Genomic DNA, 12374 nt, shown 5'->3' on the forward strand with positions numbered 1-12374 from the left:
CTTTGTTGAGCTGTCATTTGGGGCCAGGTCGCTTCTGAAAACTAATTAAATACCTCAGTGGGCTTTGCCTGGTAGGATGGCGATGGTTTAGTTGTATTTGTATGTTTGGGTGATTTGTTTACATTTCTGTACGTTGCACTATCATGTTTCTGTACTGTTTGTTGGTGTAACCTTCTTACCTGCCCCTATGGAACATCTGTGAAAAAGAGCTTTACAGCTTATCGGATTCCTCCAGTATAAATACATATTATGATTCTGATATGTTGTGATGGTGGTTGTTGTGGAAATGGTAGGTTTAAAAAAAGTTGCAAATCTTAGAAAAATTACTCAGAAATTACTCAAATTGCAATGTACGCCCACTGCTGGGAAAACTAGACAAGATCCTGCTGAAATAAATGACACGATACCCAGTGAGGCTTTCGTGGGTACACAAGCGTAACAATACATATATACTGCATATATCATCGTGTTTTTTATTGACAATATTGTGGTGGTTGTGGTGGTGGTTGCCAAGGTTGTGGTTTATCTAACCAAAAAAAAACACACGACACGGGTTTCAATCGAAGTCTTTTTCTTAAATAAACGTAGACGCGCAGACACTGGGACATCGGGACACAGGAACACGGAGACACGGCGACACTTTCTCTATCTCTCTCCAACGGAATCATAACATAGGCTGCCTCAAAACTGTGGTTGACACAATTTTTTAAGTCAGGGGTCATCATGTCACCAGATCATTGCGAGTCAAGTCTCGTTCTTGAATCTTTCCGTCATGAGAGTCTTCACGTATCTACGTCATTGGGTTACGAGGGAGTCACCAGGTAATTCGGTCAATAGGTCTTGATTACCTTGGTTGATTATTAGGTAATCAAGCTATTGGGTGACTGGGTCATTTATTTAAATTAGGAATGTAACACATTGATTACACGCTATTATCACGCTCACGATGATACACGTGTCACGTTGCATGTAATAGAATCGGTTATTTACCATCTATGCACAATATATACAAATTATATGCCAATGTTACAATTAGGCTAATGGAGCAATCAAGACTGTACAAACGATACAGAACAAACAAAAGACAATACGAGACGAAGAAGACGGTACAACAACAATAATAATCATAATATAAATAATAATAATACATTCTCGAACCGGACAATGAATATCAATTGGATCGTTACATGCCTATTTTAAACATAAAACGAGTGCTCGAATATTCAGCTCGTCGAATCAGGTCATGGCGCCTCCAGGTCAAGAGGTCAATGATTTGCCAGGGCATCAGGTCACCAGGTCATTCCACGTCAAGGGTTGAGAGTCCTTGAATGCCGAGGTGGCCGAAGTCTTTTCGTGGCCAGGTCGCCGGGTCGAGATGCCTCTGGGTCAATCGGTCACCGGATCTCGTGTCATCAGCTCGTGGTTCGTCCATCCTAAAGGTTTGTGGGTCCTTGAATCTGGAGGTGGCTCCCATCTTCGTATCGCAGCGTCGTCGGGGTCGTGGTGTTCCCGGCTTGTGTCGTTTGGTCACCGAGTCTCTCGTGTCATCGGGTCGAAAGGTCGTCAGGTCACTGGGGCCTGAAGGTTTGTGGGTCCTCGTTGCTTGAGGTGGCCGCGTCTTCGCATCGTCGGGTCGCCGGGTGATTGGGTTGACGGGGTCGTGGGGTCACGGGGTCAGCAGAGGGCGTTGATCTCGCCCCGCGTGCACCCCCACTTGCAGCAGACGCTGGAGAGGCCACCCGCCAGGTCCCTCTTCCGCCTGCCCCCGCCAACCCCGCCGAGGGCGCCCGGGGACCCCTGAGCCAGATCCAGACTTCGTAGCAGCCCCCCTAGGAACCCCACCGGGGACTCGGCCCCCCCCGCCGCTCCCCCCTCCCAGGGGTCCAGCGACTGTGAGCCCAGCCAAGAGTGGGGCTCCGAGAAGAGCGGGTCGCGGTCAGAGACCAGATCTGGGGAGATGGGGGGTAAGGGAAGAGTCGGGGGGAGGGTTCAGGGAATGATTAGGGGTTATGGTATAAGGGTGTGGGTTCGAGATAGCGTTAGGAATAGGGGAAGTAAGGTTAGAGGCTAGGTGTTAATGCAAATGGTTATTTGGTAAGGTGAAGGGTATAAAGGGGGGAGCAGGCGCAGTGCCTCACATGGGCAGAATGCGCGACTGCTCTGAACTCCGAGCAGCTCGTGGTGCCCTGGGTGCAGAGCTCATGGCGCCCTGGGCGCAGAGCTCAGGGCAGTGCGGCGACACGTCGGCGGCGTCTATCCGCTTAGAATCTAGATCCGGGCGGAATCGAGATAGTTATCTTCAAGATTTGAATCCGGTTGAATAATGAACTATCTCCTTTCTCTGTCACTGCTGAATACATTTCTAGCACCGCGACTGAGTTCGGGGTACAACACCAATCTGCGTTTTATAACCAGAGAGCACTCTTGCATTGGAAGGTGAACAGGTACAAACCGTTGTGTAGGTTGATGATCATGATGTTGATGGTTGGTGGTAGTGGTGGTAATAATGATGATTGGTGAACAAATGTGAGTGAACGCACAGGTGAGTGAGGGAACAAGGAGGAAAGTGAATTGACGCACACGTGGGTGAATGAATACAGATGAGGAGTGAACACACTATGCATGTATTAACACAGAGGTGAATGAGAGAATGGACGCACAGTTCAAGTTCAAGTTCATTTATTAGGTATAGCCCTGTGGGCCATTCGACTATTGAATCGGGTGCAACCGCAACAAACAAAAAACAAAAACATGAACAAGAATACATCTTATAGTGACTATTTGCAAACAGAAAATCCAAGAAAAGACAGCAAAATATTGCAGAAAAAACACCGTACACCAACGCTGTAAGTGAGTGACAAACAGGAGGTGAATGAGTGAACACAGGTAAGTGACTTGTCACATAGGTGAGCGAATTAATGCACAGATGAGTGAATGGACAGAGGTGAGTGAACACAGATTGGTGAACGCAAAGGTGGGTGAGTGAATGAACACGCGGGTGAGTGACGCGTGAGGGAGTGTGAACACGCAAGTGGGTGAATTAACGCGTCGTAGTTCAAGTTCATTTATTAGGTACAGCCCTGTGAGCCATTCGGCTCTTGAATCGGGTGCAACCGCAACAAACAAAAAACAAAAACACCAACAAAAAGCATCTTAAAGTGAATATGTGACTGAGTGCAAACAGAAAATCCAAGAAAGACAGCAAAATATTGCAGAAAAAGCACCGTACGCCAACACTGTGTGCAAAAATCCCAGTGGGATGCAAGTCAAGTAGAGGGAATGAATATCGAGATGAGTGAGTGAGCACAGGTGAATGATCTTCTTGGTTCTTTCGGTAAAGTCACGTAGAAGGGAAATAATAAAATAATACAAATAAAACATAATAAAATACAATTCTCACGACGTTTCGGCCACAACGCAAGCAGCCGTCCTCAGGTGAAGAACAGGGCTGTCGGAAAGACAGACAGCGTCTGACGCTGTCTTTCCGACAGCCCTGTTCTTCACCTGAGGATGGTTGTGACCGAAACGTCGTGAGAATTGTATTTTATTATGTTTTATTTGTATTATTTTATTATTTCCCTTCTACGTGACTTTACCGAAAGAACCAAGAAGATGAATCCCTGCAGTCACGAAAGCTTTAAATCGAAACAGGTGAATGAATAAAGAGGTGTGTGAACCCAAAGTTGAGTAGGTGAACACACAGGTGGATGAATGGGTGCACACACAGGTGAGTGAACACACGTGAGTTAGACAAGACGTGGGTGAGTGATCACACAGGTGAGGGGACACACTTGATTGAGTGAATATATAGAGATGAGTGAACATACAGCTGAGTTAACACTCACGTGAGTGAACACACGAGAGGCAGTGAACACAGGTGAGGAATGGAACACATGTGAGCGAATTAATACAGAGGTGAGTGAATGAACACACAGGTGAGCGAATGAACACACAGGTGATGGAACACACGGGTGAGTGAATGAACACACGGGTGAGTGAATGAACACACGGGTGAGTGAATGAACACACGGGGGAGTGAATGAACACACGGGGGAGTGAATGAACACACGGGTGAGTGAATGAACACACGGGTGAGTGAATGAACACACGGGTGAGTGAATGAACACACGGGTGAGTGAATGAACACACGGGTGAGTGAATGAACACACGGGTGAGTGAATGAACACACGGGTGAGTGAATGAACACACGGGTGAGTGAATGAACACACGGGTGAGTGAATGAACACACGGGTGAGTGAATGAACACACGGGTGAGTGAATGAACACACGGGTGAGTGAATGAACACACGGGTGAGTGAATGAACACACAGGTGATGGAACACACGGGTGAGTGAATGAACACACAGGTGAGTGTACACATGCTTCACACACCCCCCCCCACAACTCACCGACTACCGCCGCCTCCCCGGCACCTCCGAGCCCCCCACCACCGCCTCGCTTCCACCGGGACCCCCCGCAGGCGAAGATGACCGCGCGAATGAACTCGCGTCCGCAAAGCTTCACGCCGCCGCGGGGGGCGGACCCCCCTCCCGCGGCGAAGGCGGCGGGGGCCGCCCCCATGAGGAGAGCGGCGGGCCCCCCCCCAGCCCCGGGCCCCCCCGTGGCCCCCGCGGCCCCCCACCGCGAGGCGAGGAGCGCGAAGAGCAGCGGCGCGATGAGCGCGAGGCGAGGACGCACGTGCGCGGCGCGGTGCATCATGGGTAACACGTGTGTGTGTAGACACAGACAAAGGTTGCCCCCCCCACCACCGTGTAGCCTAAACAGACTGTTGGGGCAAGTGCTGTTAGCGAGCACCTGTGAAGGCCGGCACGGCACACGAGGTGTGTGTGTGTGAGTTTATGTCGGTGTTTTTGAATGTACGTATGTGAGTATGTATGACTTTATGGGTGGGTGAGTGTGTATGAGTGAACACAGGTGAGTGAGTGTATTTGTATGTGTGCGTGTTATTGTCTATGTGTGTGTCTGTGTACAAAGTGCGTCTCGTTAACTCGCTCTCTCTCTCTCTCTGACTCGCACAGGTACGCGTGCACACACACGACTGTGTGACCGTTAGTGGAGACTCATACACATGGGCGTGCACACACACACACAGGTGCACACACGCGCAGGTGCACACACACACACAGGTGCACACAGCGCAGACACCTATTTGACGCTGTAGAGAGGAGAGTGGCGACCGTGGTGATGGGAGGTGGGGGGGAGATTGGAGAGACAGAGAGACAGACTCGGGGAGACACGGGGATGATGAGTCTTGCAGAATGCGAGAGACGGGGAGAAGCGTCCAACTTTTATAGGCGAAGGGAGGCGGAGCGAGCGTGTCTGTGAGTGTGTGTGCGTGTCTGTCTGTGTGTGTGTGCCTGCGTACGCGTGTGTGCGTGTGCGTATGAGGAGTGTGGGGAGCGGTGGTGTAGCGGTTAGCGCGCTGCGCTATGAACCTGTCAATCCCAGTTCGATTCCCGCTTACGGCCAACACCGGTGACGATTATCTGAACCGGTCCTGGGTCTCCCCTAAGTCGACTCAGCCTCAAATGAGTACCTGGTGCGGTGTGTAAACATCGCGGGAGACAAAGGCGGCCGGGTGTGGTGCTGATCATCCACTCCCCCTCGTGTTCCGTGCCGGCCTTCAAAGGTGCTACCCGCTAACAGCACTTGCCCCAACAGTCTGTTAAGCCTACACGGGGGATCTTTGTCTTGAACCTAACATGCATTGTATACACATGGCCTCATTTTAAGTGAGGATGTTAATTTTGATAACGTTCTAGAATAGCTAGAAATGTAGGCACACATGTAGTCGAGTGTATCGTATAAGTAGACAAAATAATACTGCATATAAACGTATAAATGTTCGATTTTGGGACCTCCAAAACCTGAGGGGCTATTTTTCACGTTTTAGATTTCAAATCTCTAGGTGCAGAGTATTTAAATCTAGATTTTTCTTTCCACCGTATACATTTTAGTGGGAGTGCAATATTTTATTGAACTCTTGACGTTTTTGCAGCTTGGTGTACGAGAGATGGTGTGTGGATGTTTGGACGGGGTAACAATAGTACATTTACATAAGACACCAGACTTGCGATAGGGAGCTCCACTCTTCGAAGACTGCCTGGAACAGTAAGACGCTAAAGCCGATAAAAAGCGGGTAGTCTGTTTCTCTTAGACAACGACACGATACGTGTGTACATACGAGTTTCCATGTGTGTGTGTCTATACTGGGGTGGTTAGAATAGTTGTTTATGCATCACCAGTAACGACATGAAGATTTAAAAAAAACGTTATACAAATGGTTACCGGTTTGCCGCATGCAACATACAGCAACGTCTAGTAATAAACATAACAGTTTTGCAATTTTAACTGATTAAATATGGAGCTGCCAAAGTTGTGGATTTGTTAACACACTGGCTCGAGCAATCCAGAGGTCGCAGGGTCCTCGCTTAACGCGTGTTCACACAACGCGCTTTCACTATAACGTGGTTCTTCCATTTGGGGACACTTCAAACGCAACGTGGAACGCGGCCGTTATATAACGCGGACTGCGCCTCGTTATAACGCGGGTTCAAAGCAGTAACCGACGACGAACTACTTTCTTGAGATGCACGGCTGAGCCGTAACGATACAGTAACGCGGCGGCGTACCCTCAGTTATTTGTCTCACTGTGTGTGCATAGTACATCGCATCTCGCCAAACTTTATCGTTACATTGTGTATGGGTAAATAGTTTTTTGCTTAACGCGTTTCTCGCTAAACGCGGCACTTTGCAACGAGACATTACTGTTAACTGCTAACATTGCACAGGTTCCTGGCTTTTGGAACCGGTATTCCATTCTGAAAACGGTTCCTGACTTACCGGCTTATCCTTAAGCGAGACGATTACGTATGCAAGTGAGTTGGTATTACTCCTGCGTTGGCAGTGGTGTCAACGCCAAATCTCGGCCACGGCAAAGATGATTGGCAAGCGATATCTTGACCAGAATTGTCCACCCCTTCACAAACCCACACTGACCAGCGTGATTAAGTATCGTCAAACAATCCCCTTGACTGACGCCGTGGGGATGCCTTCATCCAGCAGTGGATTGACAGACAGCTGACATAAGACGCACATACGCACACACTCACACACTCGTTAACAGCACTTACCCCAACAGGCTGAGTCGGCTACACGGGGGATCTTTGTCTTATGTACTTTTGTGTACATTAGTGTGTGTGTCTGGTGCATATATGGGGTAGCGATAGAGTAGGGGTTAGCGCGTTGTGCTACGAACCGAGTTCGAATGGTGTTGGCCGCTCACTGCCAACACCAGTGACAATTATTTGAACCGGTCCTGGGCCTCCCCTAGGGCAGCACAGCCTCAAATGAGTACCTGGTGCAGGGTGTAAACATCGCCACGAGGGAGACAAAGACGTCCGGGCGTGGTGTTGACCACTCACCCCTTCGTGTGCTGCTCCAGCCTTCGTAAGAGCTGACTAACAGGACCCTGTTTGGGGTTAAGGGCTGAGAGAGAGGGGATATTTGTCTTTGTCTTATTTGGTGCATATGTGACCTCTGACGTCAACAATCATAATCCATGTAGGTGAGGTTGGACGAAGTGGGAGAGGGGTATGGGGGGGTTAGCCCCCACCCTCCTAATCGATGTGGAGTGAGGCATCTGGATCTGTGCGTGGCCTTTGATAAAAGCCATTAGAGAGAGAAAGTCCAACCGGAGCTGACCAAACAACTCCACGCGCGAGGCGCGGAACACGAGAAATGTCACGGCGAGTGGTGCGAGACACGCGTCATCTCCATCACCACCACCATCATCACCGCCACCACCACCATCATCAACATCACCACCGACATCACCGTCATTATCATCACCACCACCAACAACATTATCATCGTCAGCTACAGCAGCATTTTTCAACACCACCATCACCATCAGCGTCATCATTGTTGTCGTCATTATTATCTCCAACATCGGCATCATCTTAATCAGCACCAGCAACTCCAATTCCATTATCATCTTCACCGTTGACACCTTCATCATAAGCAGCAGCAGCATCATCAGAAGAATTATCAACAGCAATACTATCATCACCATTCCCACCATCATTATCAGCAGCAGGATCTGCAACAGCATCTTCATGAATAACAGTAGCATATCCAACACCACCTTCATCATCATCACTAAACTACTACAATCTCCACTACCAACATCACCACCACCAATTTAACCATCAACACCATCACCACCACTACCTTCACTATAATCTTCACCATCATCCCTTTCGCCATCATAATTGTAATCATCACCATAAAAACCAACACCATCAACATTACCACTACCATCGCCACCCAAGACAAAGATCTCCCGTGTAGCCTCTAACAGACTGTTTGGGCAAGTGCTGTTAGAGAGCACCTATTGCCGCTACCACAACCATCACCGCTGTAATTATTTTCACTTCATATGCCGATGCCCCGTGGCAGGGCAGGACTTCCTGAACAAATAAACAGAGGTAATACCAGACAAATATCACTAAATACCACTCGATACCACTCAATATCTTTGCTCGCTTCCATACAACACCATCACCAATACACACACATATACACACCGGGTCACCCAATCACGGTGGCTAGGAGATGTTTACTACCTCGCCTGGTATACAGGAGGTCGTGGGTTTCGATCCCGACTCTGACGCCTGTATATTTGGAGTATGTAGAGTCTCTCTCCCCGTGGTCGCGTGGATTTTCCTCCGGGTCCTCCGGTTTTTCTCTCCATATTTAGAAATAACACGCGTTTAGAGTATTTGGCTGTTGTACATTTCCACATGATAAGCCACTTCGTTGAGCTATCATATGTGGCCAGGTCGCTTCTGAAAAATCGCTATATAGTTCAGTGCGCCTTATGTAGTAAAATAAAAAAAAATTGTTTAGTTTTTAATTCCTGCTCACGGCCAACATCAGTGACCACGATACGACCCGGCCCTGTCCCTCCTCTCTCTCCGTGCCGCCGTATTTCGAGGTTTTCGTTGTTTTGTTCTCTGAGATTTGTGCCTGCACTGCGGTGACGTCAACATTTATCGTGTCAACATTTAACAAATGATCCAATCCGTGTTAAATGACAAGAAAACACCATCGTAAGATAAAATAAAATAGTACAGGCCGTGCAGTCAACCATACGGTTCAAACAATACACGGACACGTGTACAAAAAAAAAGAAAACTCATCCTCTGCGCATCAGGCAACAAAAACCATCAACGGTTCCTAGTGAACTGCTTTGCGGTCCTCTGCAAGAGCTGCATTCGTACGAATGAGTGGAACCCTCTGCAATGAGGATTGTCAACTCCAGCCGATGTCGCTCACGTGGAGAGGCTGCTTTGGATAACGAAGCGTGAAAGGTAAGATGATGAATCACACTCGAGCCTCGTTGGCCAAATCACCGCCACATGAAGGGGATTCGATTGTTGTCTCGCATCATCGCCGATTCTACTCGGATTGATCTTCACGAGCCAGAGAGAAGTGATCAACGTACATGGTCCAGAAGAGAAATCGGTGTGAGACTAAGGTTGCACAGACTTTAGTCGTCCCGATGTATTTATACGGCTAAGACGAGGTAATCACGCGATGACCCACTCACTGATATTACACTGGCTGTTATTGGCCCCAGAAACAAATGGGAACCAGCTACGTGATGCCATCTCGGGTGGTACCGACAAGTGAACGATCTGCTGTGTGGGTTCGTGAACTCACGAATGTCAATGCTGTACCCCGGTTCCTCCAGTCCGGAGCAAAAAAAAGTCCCAACCTTTAGAGGTAGCGAGGATGACCCACGCCTTTAGAGGCCACAGGCGCCAAAATGTGTTTTGCGCGTCGCCTCTGAGAGTAACCATGTGTGTGGGTGGTGGCCCTGAGACTTGGCCACATTTGGGATTCCATCTTAAGCGGACCTCTGAGAGAATCTCGGTGCATCAGGCGACGAGGCTGTGAAGGAGACCCCCGTGCTGCTGCTGCTGCATGGCTACAGGGAGAGGGTGGCCGTGGATCGTCAGACTGCACGAACAAATGTTGATGTTGACAGATGTATTCTGATTAGGTTCCTGGATTTTTCTGTTTGCGCATAGCCACTTTAAGATGTTTTCTTGTTCATGTTTTTGTTTTTTTGTTTTGTTGCGGTTGCACCCGATTCAATAGCCGAATGGCTCACAGGGTTATACCAAATAAACTGAAACTGTCTTATTGGAACACCCTCGTGTATTTAGAGTCTGTTCTCCTATAACGCAATTTCTCAACATGTTATGGAGAAATCGCGTGAAAATAAATGATATAGGCTAAAGCAGAGTCCTGGGTAACACGTGGGATGCGTATGCACGCTGAATACAAACCGAGGAGCCTGGGCAGCATCTCGAAGCATCCAGCAGCATCCCGCCTTGTGTGACGCTCCGCCGAGGCAGCCGTAACAACCGCTTGTTCTTACACGCGCGACGTAGATCTGTTCACTCAGTCGCGTTATATCCAATTCGTATCCGCGTTATAAAAAAACGTGTTCCCTAATACATTCATCACGTTATGTCCAATTCGCGTTATGAAAACAGGCATTGTAGAAGAACAGACTGTATAAATAAATGATGGTTCGCAGGAACTTTATCCTGCACTCACTGCTGGATGAAGGCCTCCCTCCCCACGTGGTATCAGTCATGGGGTTTGACCATACTTCTCCAGACCGGTCACTGCGGTTTGGTGAAGAAGATGGCGCCGGGTTCGTTTATATCCAGTATATCACTCACAACTTTCTCTCAGCCGTATCCGGGAATGTAATGATGATCACCGAGTTCGTAGTTCACTGCACTAAGCACTGCACCACCGCTCTCCCGTCGCATATGAAGTACGTGTAAATGTGTGTGCTAATTCCACATTCCCATGCCGGATGCCAGTATCACCCATAGAACGACCGCTGTTGAGTTCCCAAAAAGTGGAGCTGCTCGTTTTATCGACCGCAGAGGATTGACGATGATGATGCGCGTTCATCATGGTACTGGTTGTTATCGATGATAGTACAGGACCAACACTGATTATGCGACTAATGATGGCGAGGCTGCTGATCATGTGATGATACTCGTGGTGATGTTGCTTTTGATGATAGTGATGATGACGTCATTGATCAAGACGATGCTGCTGCTGATGATTCCTCTCTGCTGATTATGATTATGCTGCTGCTGATGATGATGCTGCTGCTGATTATGATGCTGCTGCTGCTGCTGCTGATGATGATTTATGATGAACCGAGTCGCAGGTATTCACTGTCAGTCGCGAGCCCCTCGCGTCGGCGTCACCGCGACCATGCAGACTCTTTTCGAAATCCAGTAATGGCCATTCCACATTCCTATGGTGGGGGCGGGCAGCGGGGGGGGGCATTCTCTTCACATTACAACCACCAACAAAATGTATATATGTTGAACTTCTTTCGCACCGTACGCAACCAGCGGCGCTAATCCGAGGTGCGGGGACAAGACAACAAAATCGCATTCATGAAGTGACAGCATCCTTCATCATAAACTAACCCAACACATTCGTCAACAACACTGTGGCCAATAACACTTCGAAGGAAAAACATATATACAATAATAATTTACATTTGTAAGGCGCATTTCATCCCAGGATCCCAATGCGCCATGTAGGGGAAGGAGAAACTAAGACAGGACCAGCAGCGTACACGTCCAAAACTATGTGGGAAATACCATTTTAGAGAGAGGTGCGTTTCCAGGGCAGATTTAAAATAGCACTAAAGATGATGCTTGTTTCATTATTAATCAGAGGCAACGCGTTCCATAGTCTAGGAAACGTTTCGGGCAATGGCCCTGGATCATTTGCTTGAAGGTGCAGGTATTCAAGCATCGAGATCTCACTCTCTCTCCATGGTGACATGTGTCGCGCAGAGACGGCGTCTCTCGTACGTGCGAGCAATTTCGCTGACGCGTTTGTTATTGATTTAATTGACTTTAATTGCGTGGTTGAGGCTCGCCGTTTCACTGATGTTGTTCTAATTATTGCTAATGAGAGCTTAAACAATACCGCCCGAGATGAATCCCACGTGGGTTACGTCACGGCATTCACTCTCCGCTCACCGCTTATTCACCCACACGCCCGTTCGTTATCTCCAACTCACTCACCACTTCCCTGTATGTATACTCATTCACTCGCTCACTTGGCCACTTTATTCAGCCACGTACCCACCCACTAACTCACATGGTTTCTCACTCACCCACTCATTCACTCACCGCTTATTCACCCACAGACCCGTTCATAATCTCCAACTCACTCACCCACTACTTCCCTGTACACTCATTCACTCGCTCACTTTTCTCTCACTCGGCCACTTT

General features: G+C 48.5%; 1 protein-coding gene across 1 annotated transcript; it reads right to left on the reverse strand.

Annotated features, from left to right (window-relative positions):
• Nucleotides 1-554: 554 nt before the first annotated feature.
• LOC144955338 (relaxin-3-like) lies at nt 555-5563 on the reverse strand. Its single transcript, XM_078885589.1, has 2 exons — nt 4410-5563; nt 555-1949 (listed from the first exon to the last, which is right to left on the reverse strand). Exons 1-2 carry the CDS (start codon nt 4717-4719, stop codon nt 1675-1677), a joined length of 585 nt encoding a protein of 194 aa, XP_078741715.1. The 5' UTR covers nt 4720-5563; the 3' UTR covers nt 555-1674.
• Between the last annotated feature and the right edge of the window lie 6811 nt (nt 5564-12374).

This window comes from Lampetra fluviatilis, chromosome 3, assembly GCF_964198595.1.
Source record: "Lampetra fluviatilis chromosome 3, kcLamFluv1.1, whole genome shotgun sequence".
Taxonomy (NCBI): domain Eukaryota; kingdom Metazoa; phylum Chordata; class Hyperoartia; order Petromyzontiformes; family Petromyzontidae; genus Lampetra; species Lampetra fluviatilis.

Bases quoted from the DNA above. Each gene is read 5' to 3' on its own strand.
- LOC144955338 (XM_078885589.1), bottom strand. From the start codon at position 4,719: ATGATGCACCGCGCCGCGCACGTGCGTCCTCGCCTCGCGCTCATCGCG. The intron at 1,950-4,409 runs GTGAGTTGTGGG...CCATCTCCCCAG, and splicing joins CGGGGAGGCGGCGGTAGTCG to ATCTGGTCTCTGACCGCGAC.